Source organism: Nannospalax galili, unplaced genomic scaffold, assembly GCF_000622305.1.
Source record: "Nannospalax galili isolate Female #2095 unplaced genomic scaffold, S.galili_v1.0 scaffold146, whole genome shotgun sequence".
NCBI lineage: Eukaryota > Metazoa > Chordata > Mammalia > Rodentia > Spalacidae > Nannospalax > Nannospalax galili.
Window position 1 is genome coordinate 7,774,839 of NW_008357929.1, and position 18,541 is coordinate 7,793,379.

The window sequence follows — 18,541 nt, forward strand, 5'->3', positions numbered from 1 at the left end:
CTCAAGAGGAGACAGGAATTGGAAGATATGGGAAGAAGTGCCAGATCAGCCCTGAAAACATGCTAATCCACCTGCTGACAATGACAGGAAAGGCCTGACCCCCCCCCACCCCCCGCAGTGCCTGGGAGTTTGAAAAGAAAAAAACCAACCGCTGAACCCCTATTTGAAGTCTTCCCCATCAAAGTATCTGCAGGTGCACATTAGAAAGGCCTTGGCCTCATAAATAACCCAATGGCATTTGGAACAGGATAGCTCAACCCCGTTGGTCCAGGGTTGTCTGCAACTGACCTCTCACTTCTTGCTAGCAAAGCAAAGCCTGTGAGTATAGCATTCTAAGATAGAGGCTCAGGGGACACTTGGAGGCCTCAAAGCCAGGCCTACTGGCCTTGGACCACACCCTTGAAGCTACTTGCTTCAGAGCCCCTATCTCCTTGGAATCTTGGGTGACAGGAGGGGCTCTTTCTGGTTCATTCTAGAGGAATAATGAGAAACCCACGAACACAGTAAATCTGAGACAGGACTGATCAGAGGGGCAAGACTAAACTTTGAGATGATTCCTTTTGTTTTCCCCCCTATATATTCTGTTAGCTAAAGATGAGGTTTAAGACAGATGTTTAGAATATTAAACCACTGTCTTCTCAGATTGCTGACTCTGAATAAAACACAGTTTAAAGATTCAGTTCCTGGTTTTTGCCCATGTTTCAGCGGCACACACCCAGTTACACCAGTAGAGAACCAGAGACCTAGACAGACTAGACAGGAGGGCAGAAGGTAACTGGATCCTACAAGTTGGGAACCCAGGGATCAGGGCTTGCAAAGATGTCGACCCCTCCTCCACTCCTCTAGCCAGCCAGTTTAGTTACACCTCCTTGGTGGGTCTTCTTAGTCCCAGAAATCGCATTCTGTTTTTAACCTGGACATTGTCAGACAGTGTGGAAAGACCGTGGGTTACTCCGTGGAGTCTGGAGTCTGCCCTACTCCTCACTCCAGTAAGACAGAGGTAGGGATGGTGAGAAAGTTGGTGTTCACCTAGGGAGTTCAGGACTCATAAACTGTCCCCAGCTTGTCCCCAAACCATGCAACTCCACTGCTTATCTTCAGAGCCCTGTTGCCAGAGGCTCGGCCAGGGCCGGGGGACTCCAAGGCACGGGGACCAGTGGAAGATGGCCCAGTGGGGCGGTGTGGAGAGGGCCGAGACCATACCCTCCCACTTCCTCGACGCTATTTCCTGGGAGGAGTCGGAGCTCGTTGGATAGTGTCCAAGAGATTCGCAGACTCTGCTCCCAAGTACTTTGCAGTGGGTGATCTCCAAGTGCCGCCAGCACCTTCCTTTAGACATGGTAGCATCAGGACTGCAGCAAATGTCGTATGACCTCTAAGGGCACCCGCGGCCAATTCTGTGTGTCGGCTCGTTGGTCTAGGGGTATGATTCTCGCTTCGGGTGCGAGAGGTCCCGGGTTCAAATCCCGGACGAGCCCATTATTATTATTTTTTCTTTGTGGAACCACAACGGAAGGAGTGTGTCAGTAGACACGGTGCGGCCCAAGGCTTGAGAACAGCGGTCTCTTTTGTTCTGGTGGCAGGAAGCAGCTCTGCGCAGTCCTCCCAGCCAAAGCGAGGCCTGAACTGCGACCACAGGTTCAATTCTCACAGGTACGGCGCCTTGGCCACCAGAGCTTGGTTTCAGTTTGATGTCCACCACGTAGCTGTGGATGACAGATGCGAGCTATTCTGGGTGCTCTTGCCTGGGATTTCGACAGATTTGGGACCGTCTGTCTTCTTGGATGACTCCTGCTCATTTTGGTCTTTCTGGGATCTCAGATCAAGGACTTGGAGAGACCCTTTTTCAGCTCACTCCTCGTTAGTATAGTGGTGAGTATCCCCGCCTGTCACGCGGGAGACCGGGGTTCGATTCCCCGACGGGGAGGAGTTTTAGCTTTTCTTCTTAAATTTTAAGTCTAGGTACTCTCACTGCATTTCATTTATTGATGAAGTTGTCTTCTGGGCCACAAGAAAGGCATAAGACGGAGAGGAAGAGGAGAGTGGAAGCCATCCTGTCTCACGAGCTCAAATCTAAACGTGGCTACACTAGCCGTTGTTTTATTTCAGTGTATTTATGTGACGTGTTCATCGAAGATAACTCAGAAGACAGGAAGCGGCAAGAGAAGGAAAACTGACAATGCGCGTAATCTGTGGACGGCTCCGACAGGCTCCCGTGGTTTCTCCTGGACCTCGCCAGTCTCAGCTTGAAGGCCTGAACTCCGCGACCTGGCGTCTGGATTTACATTGCAACCCGAGTGCGGTGGGCAGTTCCGGCGCACCTGTACTACATGCTGGGAAGAGCATGCAGCGGGGCTAGCAGGGCTACGGAGGGACTGGCCGGTCACGGAGGCCGCGGCTCTCCTGGCGGGGGACTCCTCTGGACGTTCGGGTGCACCATGTTGGTGGCAAATGAACACAGAAAATGAAAAAAGACCATGCGTTGGCCGGGAATCGAACCCGGGTCAACTGCTTGGAAGGCAGCTATGCTCACCACTATACCACCAACGCAGCCATGTAGAGCTGCGGCTCTGCAGTAAATCAAGTTTAGATTCAGCTGCCCGACTAGTTTGGAACGTTATTTTATGTGATTATCTGAGGCGATAGCCAATGTACAAATCAGGAAAACACGATTCCGAGAATTTAAATGAGGCTTCTATGCATCGCCACCACAACTGACGTGTAAGATCTGTTTAGGAGCCTGTGACGCCATGATGACATCATCTCCAGAAAAAAATGTTCCAAACATACAGAAATCGCTTATCTGAGTGAGCTCAACATATCACAGGGTAAAAGAATTGGGCTTCCTGCCAAATGCACCTAAGCACGCATTGTCGCTTACCTAAAACCGTTTACTTTTTGCGTGTGCACGAGCCTCTCCGCCTGGGTCAGGAGAAGCCGGGAAAAGCCTCATTTCGCCCTGCTGATATGTCTGTTCACCAGACCCGTCAAAAGCACAGTTCAGGAAGGCCTCGTGGCGCAACGGTAGCGCGTCTGACTCCAGATCAGAAGGTTGCGTGTTCAAATCACGTCGGGGTCACAAACCAAGTATATTTTATAATTTATGTCTGTACTGGCAGCTTTCAACAAAAATTTAAATCCTGCTCTAATTAGATGAAATTTTATTTCTGCCTTCAAAGCACCTAAATGTCCCCTAAGATACAAGTGTGGGGACTTTTATATTGTTTCACCATTTCTGTCAAAATAGTAATACTTTTAATAGATATTTTAGGTATCCTAACAAAAACTGTTCATGAAGAGTCCCCAACTCTTGTTCCAAATATGTATCAATAAATATTCTCCATTGGAAAAAAAAATGCAGCAATAGTTAATCACCTTTCAAGTAATAGTAGTTATGCATGAGTATTATCCCAAGCCACTGTTCTCATTTGAGGCTGCCTAATCTACATTTGCTGGTGGTGTCCATAATCTTGTATTTCATTGTTTTTGCTCATCGTTGTAATAGAAATATGATTCTATACTGTTTATAATTGTAATGACAACCTAAAATGTGATGACACTTGTACAACTATTAAGCAGTTTTTCCAAAGTTAGATACTTTGTCCCAATTAGCTGCACTTTTTTTCTTAGTATTTAAAAGTTATTGCTTCCAGAGGGCTAAGTGTGGTGGTGCACACCTTACTCCTAGTTCTAGGGAGACAGAGACAGGTAGACCTCTGTGAAATCTAGGCCAGTCTGGTCTATATAGCAAGTTCCAGTCCAGCTGGGGCTACAAGGAAAGCTTGTCTCAAAAAACAAAAAGAAGGGGAAAAAGTTACTGTTGGTTGGTTAGTTGTTTTGTTTTGTTTGTTTGAGCTGATGTCTCAGTAGTCTAGGCTGGCCTCTAAGTTCTAAGTAACTGCCAATGACTTTGAACCAGTCTCTTTTCTTTTTTTCCTTTGGTCTGTGGTATATATATATAAATTCCTGAAACTTCAGGTTCTGGTCAATGGTCTTCCAAGGACTATGTAACTTTTTCAAGTATAAGTATCTTTCTTTTTCCAGTGTTGTTTTCTTGTATTTAAATTTTGAGTCCAATTTTTATAAAAAAATATTTTATTTAATGTGTATGCATGTATTGCCTACATTTAAGTGCACTCCGGTCAGAGGAGGCTGTCAGATCCCATAGAACTGGAGTTACAGACGCTTGTTAGCTGTTATGTGGGTGCTGGGATTCGAACCCAGGTCTTCTGCAAGACCAACTACTGTGCTTAACCACTGAACCATCTCTCCAGCCCCAACAATTTTAAATTTTATTTATTTTAACTTTTTTTTTTTTGTAGTTCTGGCTTGGAACTCATTGTGTAACCAGACAGACCTTGTACTCACAAGTGATCCTCCTGTCTCTGCATCCCAATTGCTGAGATTATAGGTGTGAGCCACGATGCCTGGCTTAGGGCCAATTTTTTGAAAATGTTTTTAATAAGTTGGGGTAGAACGAGTGTTACATACAAATGTTCTCACCAGACTTCTCCAGGGCCCTAGACACCTAGAACAAGAGCATTTTGCTGCCTTCAGTATATTTTAGAAAGAAAGAAAGAAAGAAAGAAAGAAAGAAAGAAAGAAAGAAAGAAAGAAAGAAAGAAAGAAAGAAAGAAAGAAAAGAAAGGAAGAAATTCAAGTAAACAAACTCTCCCAACACAAACACACACACCCACAGAGGCCTTGTCTTTCTAAATGGAAAATTTATTATCCTGACATCTCTTTCCTCCACTAAATATGCTTTGTTAGTGTGGCAAGCTGAGATTCCTAGTGAGGAATCTGGGCCTCAGAAAACCACCCACACAACAGATATAGTGCAAGCTGTGCTTCCCTTGCCTCACTCTTGGGTCTTGCCTTACCTTTTGCCAGATCAGTCACTATGTCAAGACAGAGGCATACAACCCAAGTTGCAAACACTGTATATGCTGGAGCTTTGGAACACCAAACAGTCCTTTCCCAGTCCTGTGAAATATCAGCCCAAGGCAAAAGAATAGTGAAAAATCCCCTTCATATATCCACAAATGAAGACTACTCAATGGGAATTGCTAATTTACAGAGATGGAAGACTTACTTATTTATAATTGTTAGCAATTCTCCTGCCTCCAGCTCCTGTGTGCCTAGTATTAGAACTAGAAACTTTTTTTTTTGGTCTCTTTCAGACAGGGTCTCCCTGTAGCCCCAGGTGGCCTGGAACGCCCTATGTAGATCAGGCTGGCCTCGAACTCATAGAGATCCTCCTGCCTTCGAAGTGCTGGGATTAAGGGCCTGCACCACCACAACCAGCTATAAACTTTTTTTAAGGCAAGATCTCATTACTAATGTCCTAGCTGGCTTTAAACTCACTCTGTAGACCAAGCTGGCCTTGAATTCCTACAGCCTCAGCTAGCCTGGAATTCACTATGTAGACCAGGTTGGCCTCAATTTCACAGAGATCTGCCTGCCTCTGCTGGGATTAAAGGTGAGCACCACCACCTGGGGCATGCCTTACAGGATTTTAAAAAAATATTTTATTTATTATTTTTATTTTCTGTGTATGAGTGTTATGCCTGCATGTAGGTAAGTGCACCCCTGTCGTGCAGAGCCAGCGGAGGACAGAAGAGGCTGTTGGATCCCCTGTAACTGGAGTTACAGGACAGTTGTTAGCTGCCATGTGGGTGCTGAGATTTGAACCCGGGTCTTCTGCAAGAACAGTCAGTCTCTCCAGCCCTGCCTTATAGGATTTTAAAAAACAAAATAGTAATGACACAAGATTAAGAGTGTAGAACAGAACTTTTTTTGGAGGCAGGGACCAGACATAGCCCAGAGTGACCTCAAACTTACAATCCTCCTGCCTCAGCTTCCTGAGTGCTGGGATTATAGATTTGCACCTATAAATCCACACCTGGATTAAAAAATTTTAATATTTATTATTTTGTGTGTATGAGTATTGTCTACATGTATGCAAGTGCACCCGTGTGGTGCAATGCCCACGAGGTCAGAAGAGTGTGTTGCTTCACCAGTGGAGTTACTGAGGCTTGTTAGCTGCCATGTGGGCGTTGGGAACAGAACCCGGGTTCTCTTCGAGAGCAACCAGTGCTCTCAACCGCTGAGCAACCTCTCCAGTCCGGATAAAATATTTTTACAATATTTATCACTTTTTTTTTTTTAAAAAAAAAAAAAAAAAAAAACAGGATCTCACCATGTAGCGGTGGCTGGCCTGGGACTCGCTATGTAGACTAGGCTGGCCTGGGACTCGCTTTGTAGACTAGGCTGGCCTCGAACTCACAAAGACCCGAGTGCTGGGATCAAAGGCGTGTAGCATCACCACTTTCAAGCAGAGTGCTAAGACAAAGCTCTACAGATACCGGAAGAGGACCGCGCACGCGAAGATTTCATTAAGGGCGGCATTTAAATTCTCCCGCGAACCCGGCAGTTTAACAAATGGTGTTGGCATAATTGTCCCTCCATCTGGCAGAAAACAATGTTAGATCCTAGTTTAAGCAAGAAAAATAATCTCGGTTATATTAAGTTTTTCATAAAAGAAAGCAAAAGAGAGTATTTGAGAAACTTGGAGTTACCAAACCTGAATGCAAAGAAACGAGTCTCAGTCCACGCCTCCTTCGGGGGGGGGCTCAACGACCTACGTAATGGGACACGTAGCCAATGAGAGCGGGCATGGACAGCTTGCTCAGCCAATAGGAGCACGGCGGGAGATTTGAAAGTGTCCGGGGAGGGGAGGGGCCGGGAGGGTTCTGTAGTTTGCGGGTGCCGAGGGGGAGAGTTGCTGTGAGGTGGGCCCCGGGAGAGCTCAGGTCCGTTGGGCGGGTGGTGGTCCTGGAGAGGGAGGGACCACGGCAGGCCCGGGGCGCTGCACCGCGCGGTGCGCTCGGACCCCGGCTCCCTCCCGCCAGGCAGAGCGGCCCTCGGTCTGCCTGCTCGTCCCGCCGCTCACTGCCCTTCCCTTCTCTACCCAGCTCTCCCGCGTTTTCTCTAAGAATGGCGCAGAAGGAGAACACCTACCCGTGGCCCTACGGCCGGCAGACGGTAAGGCCCTCCCATCTTCCTCGCCCCATCTCCCCTGGAAGGCAAGTTCTTGCTTGGAGATTTGAAGTCTACAGATGGTGGTCCTCTAAGCCCACTCTTGTCACTTATCCTACCAGATGTGACCAGGTTGAATCTGACCAGCCTGTAACGACCTCTTCAGAGCTGAGCCTGATTCCCATCCTCTATTATCCTCTATTATGAAAAATAAACCACTCAGAAATAGACTCTAGAATCTAAAACTACTGTTTGAGAGGACCAGGACAATCTAAATTACTCATTTAAAATTTACTATTTACTTGTGGTCCTGGATATCAAACTCTGGGCCTTAAATTTTGCTGTACCTGGGCTACAATCCAGTCCTGGAATTTAATTTTTAAAATTTATTTTATGTGTATGAGTGTATTGCCTGCATGTATGTTAGTGTGCCCATGGAAGACAGAAGGTGTCAGATCCAGGATGGTTGTTAGCCATCATGTGGGTACTGGGATTTGAACCCAAATCCTCTGTAAGATTAGCCAGTGCTCTTAACTTCTGAGCCCTCTCTCTATGGAATTTGATTTTAATGAGTGTTGTGACTTGAACTAAAGATTCAAATAAATTTATTTTCCCGTTACCCAAATGCCTTTCAGTGAACCATCCACACTGTGATTGGAAATGTATGTTTGTGTGTGTGTGTGTGTGTGTGAACTTCAGCTTTGTTATTTGCCAATCTATACTGATATACTAATATCGCTGGGAAATTGTAGGGGCAGCCAGCCTTTTCTTGGCTGAAGAAGAGGAGCTAGGCATGGTGGTACATACCTGTTACCCCAGCACTGGTGATAGTGAGACAGATTTACAGTTGTGAGGCCAACTTAAGCTTTATATAACCCTGTCCCCAAAAGAGTGACGGCTCTTTCAAAGTCCTTGGAGAGTCTATTTGTTCCCTTATTCCAGCTTCCTCTACTTGGAGCACTAAGTAAAACCGACAAGGGTGGAGTCTTGAGTTCAGTGCTATCATTTTTTTACCTTGGTTGCTATCAAAAGAAACTATTACTATGAGAAGCTGAAAGTGAAGAAGTAGCTCAAGGCCAGACTAACCCTCAGTATCCCTAAAGCCTGTTACCACAAAGGGTTAAATTCTACTGTTGCAACTGCAAGAGCTCCGGTATCTTATCTGAGCCTTGATTAATGTGGTGAGGTGTATAGACCTGTACAGACTGTATAGTTTCATACCTGAGAAGGTGATCTAGGCCATGGTCAGAAGTGAAATGGTAGATATTAGAGTAAGTCTGTTGCCTCTTGTCTTGAGTTGTTTATTTATTTATTCATTTAAATTAGAAAAATTTTATTTGTGGGAGTGATGTTGAGACAAGATCTCATGTAACCCAACTGAATGGGACCTCATGTAGCTCAAACTAGCCTTGAACTCCTGGTCTTCCTACCTCACCCTCCTAAGTGCTGAGATTATTGATGGATGCCAGGATGCCCAGGTCTTAAGTTGTTTCTTAATAACCCATTTAATGTGGAACTATTAGCAGAATCTTGGGGCTAGACAGTTAGTTACATTGTGCTGTCTATCCATACTGTTTGAGCTGTGGGTGGATAGGTGGGTGACTCTTTAGCAAGTAGCTGATGTGCTGCTTATAGCACATTCCAGCCAGGCCATGGGGACAAAGGCACCCTCAGAGCTACCCCTTGCTCCTCAGTCTCAGTCAGGCCTGAACACCCTGCCCCAGAGAGTCCTCAGGAAGGAACCTGCCACACCATCTGCGCTTGTTCTCATGAGCCGATCCAATGGCCAGCCCACAGGTACCTGGGACAACGGGGAGAGGATTAACCCAAGGGGACCAGAACCTAAGGGAGGGTGTAGAATGAGAATGTCTCAAAGAAGGAACTCAACACCTCTGCTCTCTCCTTAGTTGCCCCTGGCCAGAAGTTCGGTGAGAACATCAGTGGGGGATGCAATGGCATGTAAGTGCCCTATAGAAGGTAGAGGGAGGTAACCAGTGAAAAGGCAGGAAACGGGAGAGAGTAAGGAGAGTAGGTGTGGGAAGGAAAACAAAGCAAACACCTCAGAATCTACAGGGCAGCACTGAGCTAGCTACCTTCCCCCACTTTCTAACCAGACGTTCCCTCACAATTGATGACTTTGAGATTGGCCGACCCCTGGGCAAAGGCAAATTTGGAAATGTGTACTTGGCACGGGAAAAGAAAAGCCAATTCATCGTGGCTCTCAAGGTCCTCTTCAAATCTCAGATTGAGAAAGAGGGTGTGGAACACCAGCTGCGCAGAGAGATTGAAATCCAGGCCCACCTTCAGTAAGCTATTTGCCTCTGACCCTAAAACCCCTCTGTATCCTCACCCGGCAGCCCCTCTGTCAACCCTATCATCCCACGTTGCTGTCTCCCTCACTCAGGGCCACCTGCATCAGCTCTTCCTTATTACTCTCAGCCCTGATCTGTGACCCACCCCAGTTCATCCCACTGGGCCCTACCATCTGTCCGGGCTCCTAAATGCAGTCTGAAGCCTCCTTTCCCCTTACCCCAGACATCCCAACATTCTTCGGCTCTACAATTATTTCTATGACCGGCGGAGGATCTACTTGATCCTGGAGTATGCCCCCCGGGGTGAGCTCTACAAGGAATTACAGAAGAATCACATTTTTGACGAGCAGCGAACAGCCACGGTCCGGGCTGGTGGGCACCTGGGGCCCGGCTGTGGGTGTGAGGCTGGGGGCGGCATCTTCAAGCTGGAGGCCTGATGTCTTGTGGATCCCCTCAGATCATGGAGGAATTGGCAGATGCTCTGATGTATTGCCACAAGAAGAAGGTGATTCACAGAGACATAAAGCCTGAGAACCTGCTCTTGGGACTCCAGGGAGAGCTGAAGATTGCTGATTTTGGCTGGTCTGTACATGCTCCCTCTCTGAGGTACAGTGGGACTGTTCCCGGTGTGAGGTTGTGACATTCCCCATAAAACTCCTCTGTATCTTCTTAATCAGGAACATTAGGATTTGTCTTCATGCACACATAGCCATAGTGGTACCTTTACAAAAATAGGTGACTCAACAATTTCATCTGAATTTTCTATTCTTTTTTACTAAGTATGGTGGAACCTCTCTCACTACATTATTGTGAAAACTCCCACACCATCACCATTTATTTATCTACTTATTTAGATGCACTTATGTAGCAAAGGATGACCTTGAACTTCTGATCCTCTGAGCTTCTACCTCCAAATGTGCTATGAACCATTATGCCCAGTTTACCACTTCCCCTCCATGCCCCATTTTTTAAAGGAGTTGAGTTCTCACTATGTTGCCCAGGCTGGCCTCAAATACCTGGGCTCAAGTGAGTAGCAGGTATTATAGGCACACATTTCCGTATCATTTTTATTTTGTTTTGTTATACAGTATTGGGAATGCAACCCAGGGCCTTGCCTATGCTAGGCAAATGCTCTACCACTGAGCCACATCCCTTAAAAGTGCCCTAAATTTCTTTGTTTGTTTTTGAGACAGGGTCTCCCTGTAGCTCCAACTAGCCTGGAACTCACTATGTAGACCAGGCTGGCCTCTATCTCACAGAGCTTACTTCTGCCTCCCTTGTCCTGGGATTAAAATCGTGTGCCACCACATTTGGCCCCAAAATTTTTGGATTAAATTTTGCCTTATAGCCCAAGCTGGCCTTAAACTGCTTCAAACCTCCTAAGTGTTGGGATTAGAGGTGTTCATCACAATACATGGTAACCATTTTTTAATGGCTTCATGGTATTGTGCAGTAGGGATAAAACCTGACTTTCTTTGTTGTTTTTTTTTTTTTGAGACAAGGTCTCACTATAGCCCTCACAGGCCTGGAACTATGTAGACCAGGCTGGCCTTGATGTCACAGAGATTCACCTGCCTTGAATTATTTAAATAACACTTGCTTGGTGTTTTTTTTGTTGTGGTTGGTTGGTTGGTTTGAGACAGGGTCTCACTGAGTAGCTCTGACTAGCCCTGAATTCACTATGTAGAACATTCTGGCCCTCTTCCCAAGTGCTGTGACTAAAGCCATATGCCATCATGCGGGGCCCTTGACTTTTTTTTTCTTTAATTCCAGATGAACATTGCCCTCATACCTGATTGTTTGTTTTGTTTTGTTTTTTGTTTTTTTGGTCTTTTTGAGACAGGGTCTCCCTGTAGCCCCAGGTGTCTTGGAACTCATTATGTAGACCAGTCCGGCCTTGAATTCACAAAGATCCGCCTGCCTCTGCCTCCTGGGTGCTGGGATTAAAGGTTTGTGCCACCACACCCGGCTTTTTTTTTTTTTTTTCCTTAAGATAATCCTTTAGTGTGGCCATGCTGAGACAGTACAGGTCCACCTCTGACACCTTGGTTTCTGTCATTACCCCATCTTACCCTAGTAGCTCAGTCAGTCTGCTTTGGATGGAACACTTCCCCAATGTATCCAGAGGTCTCTTGGCTGCCTGCTGTGAGGCAAAGAGAAGAGAGAAGCTGTCTAACTCTGGGTCCCCTGCCCACTTTCCTCATCCCACCAGGAGGAAGACCATGTGTGGCACTCTGGACTACCTGCCCCCAGAGATGATTGAGGGGCGTATGCACAATGAGAAGGTCGATTTGTGGTGTATAGGGGTGCTCTGCTACGAGCTGATGGTGGGGAACCCTCCCTTTGAGAGCCCTACTCACAACGAAACATATCGTCGGATTGTCAAGGTGAGATGGCTGCCTAGGTTTTATATTCTGCAGAAGCCAGGGGCTGTAGGTTGGCAGAGCCAATTTACAGGGCTTTTAAATTTTATTTATTTATTTTTATGTGTTTGTTTTGCCTGCATGTATGTAAGTGCATCTGTGCGGACCAGAAGAGAATGTCAGATCCCCTGGAAATGGAGTTAGGGCATTGTTAGTTACCATATGAATGCTAGGAACCCAACTTGAGTCCTCTGTAACAGTAGGCTGTGCTCTTAACTGCTGAGGCATTTCTTTATCCCCTTTTATTTATTTTTGACACTTGCATACATGTATACAATGTATCTTGATCATATCTTTGACAATTTTATACATGTATACAATGTATCTTGGTCATGTCCATTCCCAGCTCCCCCTTCCTTCTCCCCATGTTCTTCCTACTTTCATGTCCTCTTTTTTTATTTTTTATTTTATTATTTTTTATTTTTATTTTATGTGTATGACGGTGTTGCCTGTATGTATGTAAGTGCACCCATGCCATGCAGTGCCTGAGGATGTCAGGAGAGGGCTTCAGAACCCCTGGAACTTGAGTTGTAGACAGTTGTAAGCAGCTGCCATATGGGTGCTGGGAATTGAACCCTGGTCCTTTGTGAGAGCAGCCAGTACTCTTAACCGCTGAGCCATCTCTCCAACCCTCCTCTTTTTCTTTTTATAACCCAGTGAGTTCAGTTTATTCTGCCTGCATGAGCATGAGCAACCCACCAATGACCATACTCAAAGAAAAATGACTATCCTTACCCCAGCAGCCATCAATTGCCAAGTCCTCAGCAAGGGGTTGCAGAAGATTCTTGATAGAATGAGTCCAGGAAAATGTGATCCAGATGCTGCAGGATGAAGTTTTTTCTCCTTTTTCCACATATACAGGTGGACCTGAAGTTCCCCACTTCTGTGCCCATGGGGGCCCAGGACCTCATCTCCAAACTGCTCAAGCATAACCCCTCTGATCGGCTACCCCTGGCTCAAGTTGCAGCCCATCCTTGGGTCCAGGCTAACTCACGGAGGGTGCTGCCTCCCTCTGCCCTTCAGCCTGACTCTTGACTTTTGTCCCTGTCATTTGCTCAGTTTTGTCTCTTTGTATATCTGTATATGTGGTGGGAAGGAGAGGGTGTTAGCTTGTGCCTTTATTTGTTTCTTATCTCCTTTTTATTTAATAAAGGCTGGAGCTTTTTGTACTTGTGACTGGAGAGGTTTCTAGACAGAGTCTTCACTGCAGAGGATCCTATCAGTTGGGGCAGGGGAGGGATCTCTCCTACCTTGGTGGCAAGAGATGATTACTGCTTCATCACCCCTGGCAACACCCCATCCTCTTAGCTCTGACTCCACCCCTGTCAGCTCCCAGCCACCCCACAGCCTCTTGCCCTTGTTCTGACTCCCAGAGTCTAGAGGTGGGAGACCTTAGTTCCCACTGCTATACTTGGTCATCAGTCATCTCTGTCCACTTTTCCCTGACTTCTAGTTGTTTCTTCCCCAACTCTTTGCCAGCCTAGGAGCACCCAGCATGACTGTACCCTAGAAGTTCTTTTGTTTTATTGCTAGCATCAAGACATAGTATTGAAGCAAACAGAAGCAGTGCTGGCTTTCCAGATAAGTATGGTACGAGGCATCTCCCAGGCCGTGTTCTGTTGTGTGCTGGGATCTCACCATGCAGTCAAGGCTGTCCTCAAAATGGCAGTCTTTCTGCCTAGCCTTTTACAGAGATGCACTATGATGGCTGACTTGAGGACTTAGGTTTTTAGTCAATACCCTTCACATAGAAAGAAGACCTGATCCTAGTTTACTAATCTCTTTTTAATGACTATTGGATTTTAGTCAATCTGGGGGTTGCTTCGGTAAATTTTATTTTTGTTCTGCGTGTTGGATTCCTAGGACAGCTATTAACAAACTGTACAAACTTGTTGATTTCAAAGAATAAATTTATTCTGTCACTCTTCTGGAAACTCAAAACCCGAGATCAAGATGGAGGAAGTACCGAACTTCCTTAAAGGCTGGAAGGAGAACCTTTTCTTGCCTCTTGTAGTGTCAGTGGTTCTAAATACTTCTTGTACCTACTGAACTCCAATCTCTGTCTTCACCTTTGCATGGCATTTCCCTCCTCTCCCTGCCTCTCCTCTGTGTCTTATTGAACACTTCTTTGATTTAGGGCCTGTCCAAATAAATCAGCAGGCTCTCCTTTCAAGATCCTTACTTACACCTACAAAGACAGTCCCCCTCCCTGCCCCCCCCCAAAAAAAATCACATTCAAAGCCAGGCATGGTAGTATATGCCTGTAATCCCAGCAATTGTGAGGCAGAGGCAGACAGATTGCCACAAATTGGAAGCCATCCTAGTCCTAGCAAGTTCCAGGTCACCCAGAGCTACAGAAAGGCCACCCAGAGCTAAGAAAATAGGGGAGGGGGGGCGGAATCTTATTCATAGGCTCCTGGCTGTTTTTTCTTGCTTTTAGTATTTTAGTATTTAGCCTGTTTTAAACTGAGAAAACTTGTAGTAGTCTATATTTGGGAAAAATGATCTATCACAAAGCATATTTTATTTTTTTACTTTTAATTTTTTAAAATTTTTATTTTACATGTATATGTGTATTGCCTGCATGTATGTGAGTGAACCTGTGTCGTGCAATGCCGCAGAGGTCAGAAGAGGGCTTCGGATTCCTCTGGAACTGGAGTTAAGGATGGTTTGTAGCTACCATGTGGGTGCCGGGAATTGAGCCCAGGTCCTCTACAAGAGCAGTCAGTGCTCTTAACTGCTGAGCCATCTCTCCAGCCCCACAAAGCATATTTTATAATAAAGTCTTAAATATTTCAAGGTTTTGAATATTGTATTGGAAGTGAAAAATAGTTTTATTGGTTCACTTTGGCAACATTGTAAAATCAAAAATCATCAAAAGTTGGCCTGGCATGGTGGTACATGCCTTAGAATACCAGCACTCAGGAGTCTGAGGTAGAAGGATCACAGTTTGAGGCCAGCCTGATCTACATATCAAGTTCCAGGCCAGACAACTACAATCAAGACCCTGTTTTGAAAAGTCAAACATGGGCTGGAGAGATGGCTCAGCCATTAAGAGGACAGGCTGCTCTCAAAGAGAGCCTGGGTTCTGTTCCTAGGACCCGTATCAGGCAGCTCACAACCTATAAGTCCAGTTCCAGAGGATCTGACACACTCTTCTGGCCTCTGTGGGCACCTGCACACACATGGTACACATACACTCAGACACACATACACACACAAAATTAAAAATTAAATCTTTTAAAAATATTTTTTGATTATTTTTATTTTATGTATATGAGTGTTATGCCTGCATGTAAGTAAATGCACCCATGTTGTGCAATGCCGCGGAGGACAGAAGAGGCTGTCAGATCCCTTGGAACTGGAGTTAGGACAGTTGTTAGCTGCCATGTGGGTGCTGGGATTTGCCCCCGGGTCTTCTGCAAGAACAGTCAGTGTTCTTAACTGCTGAGCCATCTCTTCGGCACCCTCCCCCCCAAAAAAAATTCAAATGTGAATCAAGCCAGGTATGGTGACCCATGCCTTAAATTTCAGCATTTAGGAAGCTGAGGGAGCAGGATTGCAGTGAATTCAAAAGCCAGGTTAGTTAACATAGTGAGTTCCAAGCCATCCTTGGCTATAAGGTCTCAAAAAATAAAACCAGGGGAATTGTTACTTTAGATTGTTGTGGTTCCCTATTTGGGGCATGAGTAGATGATTGTTCATGTCACCTGAGGAAAAGTTCATGCAACAAGAAGTTCATTGCTTTTCCCTTGCCAGAATAATGCTTCAGGTTATCAATATCTATATTGATCTGATGTGACAATACCCTGGCCAGAGTGACTAAACTGGGTATGTCAACCAACTTCTCTTACCACCACTGGAAGGAAGATTAACTCCATATTCTTATGAGAGACCTAATGGAAGCTATTCCTCCCTTTTATGGAAAGTGTGGAAGTTTATCAGTCTGTGTTCCTGGATGCATGCAACAGAAAACAAGTGTGGTCCATTAAAGGCATCCTGAGTAGTTCAGAGTCTTAAGTGGTATTGTAGGATCAGGCTTGAATTCTACACAGCGTAGAAAAATACCCCTGCCCAAGTGGTCTAACAGATCCCAAGGGAGTCTGATTCATGTGGTAAGGAAGCTGGGAAAGTACTAGTTGGTACTTCATTTGTAGTCAGAGATGGACTCTTCTTTGCAAGGTGTGAATCCTCAAACACTGATTCAGACCCTAGGAGGCCAAAAAGAATGAAAACTAAAAGGACAAGGGGCTGGAGAAATGGCTCAGCAGTTAAGAGGACTGGCTGCTCCTGCAGAGGACCCAGTTCAGTAACCAGCACCCACATGGCAGCTAACTCCAGTTTCAGGGGCCCTCTTCTGTCCTCTTTGGGCATTGCATGCACATAGTGCAGGCAAAATGCTCATACACACAAAATAAAAATTAAAAAATTGAAGAAAGAATGCTGGACACCTTTTTTAAAAAGGTGCTGGATATATGGTGTTCAACCTGGAATTCAACCATGTTTTTAGAGACTGCGGCCAGAAAGCGTTACATAGTGATGCCCTGTGGGCTAGAGGTTGTGGCACATGCCTGTAATCAACATGACTCATGCCTGTAATCAAAGCATTTGGAAGGTAGAGATAGGGGGATTAGGAGTTCAAGGTCATTTTTGGCTACATATCTAGTTCAAGGACAGCCTGGGCTACTGACACCCAGTCTCAAAAAAAAAAAAAAAGCAAGCAAGTGACAGCCATCTTGTTATAAGGAAGCTCCTTACAGAAATCAGGTCCTTAACGAAAGTCTTGGCTATTGAATTTAGGCTTCTCTGACGCTCACTCTGTCTTTTCTGCGGTACTGGGGTTGAACCTAGAGTCTCACACATGCTAGGCAAGTGCTATACTACTAAGCAATATCACCAACCCTCTTTTCACTTTTTGAGATGGGGTCTTATGCCCAGGATAGCTTTAAACTTGTCCTAGTTTGTTTCTCCTTTGCTATGACAAGATACTCCGGCCAATACCAACTTGGGGAGGAAAGGGTTTATTCAGCTTACATCTCCCAGGTCACAGTTCATCAGGGAGCCCAAGGTAGGAACTCAGGGCAAGAACCTGGAGCATAGGCCATGGAGGAATGCTACTTACTGGCTTGTTCCCCCTGGCCCTTGCTCAGCTTGCTTTCTTATGCAACACAGGTTCACCTGCCCAGGGGTGGCACCACTCACAGTGGGCTGGGCCCTCCCACATCACTCAGCAATCAAGAAGATCCCCGTAAACATGGCCACAGGTCAGTCCTATGGAGGCAATTCCCCCAATTGAGGTTCCCTCAACCCAGATGTGTCAAGTTGACACTAAAGCTATCCAACACAATTGTGAGTTTCCTGTCTCAGCCTCTCAAGTTTCACCAGGCTTGCCTCCTCCACCAGGTTCAACGCTCACTTGGTCTTGATAACATTATTGTATGAGACAATAAATTTCCCTTGGTGGTGGTGGTTTGGCTTGGATTTTCTGTCACTTGCTACATAAAGAGCCATATCTGATATAACATGGTGAAGAGTAAAAGAATGGCAAGGGGGAGGTCAGCTCCAGAGACGGAGGGAAAAGTTTAAAGGGCACCACAGGAGCCTACGAGATGGCTCGGCAGGTTAAAGGTACTTGCTGCCAAGTCTGATGACCTGAGTTCCATCCCTGAAACATATGTAGTGGAAGGAAAGAACTGCTGTGGAAGTTGTCCCCTGACCTCCAAAAGCACACTGTGGCATTCATGTACCCACCTCCCACTAAATGTTTTTTAAAAGTTTCTTTTAAAAGGGGCACCACAGCTGGGCGTGGTGGTGCATGCCTTTAGTCCCAGTACTCAGAAGGCACAGGCAGGTGGATCTCTGAGATCCAGCTTGGCCTGTGGCTATAGGAAGACTCTGCCAACAAACCAAAACAGGGAGGAGAAAGAGAGACTGGGATGATAGGCTGTCTGTAATCCTAGCACTTGGGAAGGACTTTTACTGGTCATGTGTTGAGTCCTATCCTGTTTCCTGAACCAATCTGTAGGCAGGAGGATGAAGTTGGCCAGTTTGGGGTCATGTGCCTATCCCTGTATGCAATCTCACCAACCATGAGTGGGAAATGTGAAGCTTTGCTTACATGAAATGTTGGGAAGTTTAATATATGTCCATTATAACCTTCATGATACTCCTACAATATGTCTACATGCCCAATTCTATTGCCCTCATGCTAGGCCGAACCACCATCAAATCCTGTATCTTGGGACCTTCTGCCTGATCTAACCTTTAGCAAACATTTTCCACAACCACCAGTAACCCCCAAATATGAACCCCATTTCTTCTGCCTGTCAAGCCTTTAGCAAACATTTTCCCCAATGACCAATAACCCTCAAATATGAACCCCGTTTCTTCTGCCTAGTCTAGCCTTTAGTAAACATTTTCCCCAATCACAAGTAACCCACAAATACGAACACCACCAGGCAGTGGTGGCACACGCCATTAATCCCATCATTTGGGAGAGGCAGGTGGATCTTTGTGAGTTTGAGGTCAGCCTGGTCTACACAGGAAACTCCTGGCCAGTGGGGGTTAATAAGACCCTGCTTCAACAAACAAAAAACAAAGCCAAATATAAATCCTGTTATACCATTTCCTTCACATATATTAAAAAAAAAAATTGTGTGTGTGGTGCAGACTGGTGTAGCCCAGGCTCATCTCAAACTCAAAATCCTCCTGCCTCAGCCTCCCTGGTGCTGAGATTACACACATGAGCCACCGTGCCTCCCTCTCAAA

The 18,541-nt window shown here is 45.8% G+C and overlaps 1 protein-coding gene and 4 non-coding genes across 8 annotated transcripts; 4 read left to right on the forward strand and 1 right to left on the reverse strand.

The window, feature by feature from the left end:
• Nucleotides 1-1,406: 1,406 nt before the first annotated feature.
• On the forward strand, nucleotides 1,407-1,478 carry Trnap-cgg. Its single transcript has one exon. It is a non-coding gene; the product is annotated as a tRNA-Pro (tRNA).
• Nucleotides 1,479-1,855: 377 nt separating this feature from the next.
• Trnad-guc lies at nucleotides 1,856-1,927 on the forward strand. The gene has a single exon. It is a non-coding gene; the product is annotated as a tRNA-Asp (tRNA).
• Nucleotides 1,928-2,478: 551 nt separating this feature from the next.
• Trnag-ucc lies at nucleotides 2,479-2,550 on the reverse strand. The gene has a single exon. It is a non-coding gene; the product is annotated as a tRNA-Gly (tRNA).
• A 457-nt stretch (nucleotides 2,551-3,007) lies between these two features.
• On the forward strand, nucleotides 3,008-3,079 carry Trnaw-cca. The gene has a single exon. It is a non-coding gene; the product is annotated as a tRNA-Trp (tRNA).
• A 3,654-nt stretch (nucleotides 3,080-6,733) lies between these two features.
• On the forward strand, nucleotides 6,734-12,946 carry Aurkb (aurora kinase B). Of its 4 annotated transcripts, none has more exons than XM_029557562.1 (9): nucleotides 6,734-6,791; nucleotides 6,975-7,044; nucleotides 8,733-8,835; nucleotides 8,946-8,997; nucleotides 9,153-9,344; nucleotides 9,574-9,712; nucleotides 9,808-9,956; nucleotides 11,563-11,737; nucleotides 12,635-12,946. In XM_029557562.1, exons 2-9 carry the CDS (start codon nucleotides 6,997-6,999, stop codon nucleotides 12,806-12,808), a joined length of 1,032 nt encoding a protein of 343 aa, XP_029413422.1. In that variant the 5' UTR covers nucleotides 6,734-6,791; nucleotides 6,975-6,996; the 3' UTR covers nucleotides 12,809-12,946. The 4 variants fall into 4 exon arrangements, with proteins under 4 accessions (XP_029413422.1, XP_017650566.1, XP_029413423.1 ...); XM_017795077.2 differs by having other exon boundaries at nucleotides 6,749-6,812; XM_029557563.1 differs by lacking the exon at nucleotides 12,635-12,946 and adding an exon at nucleotides 12,431-12,580 and having other exon boundaries at nucleotides 6,749-6,812.
• Nucleotides 12,947-18,541: the final 5,595 nt, after the last annotated feature.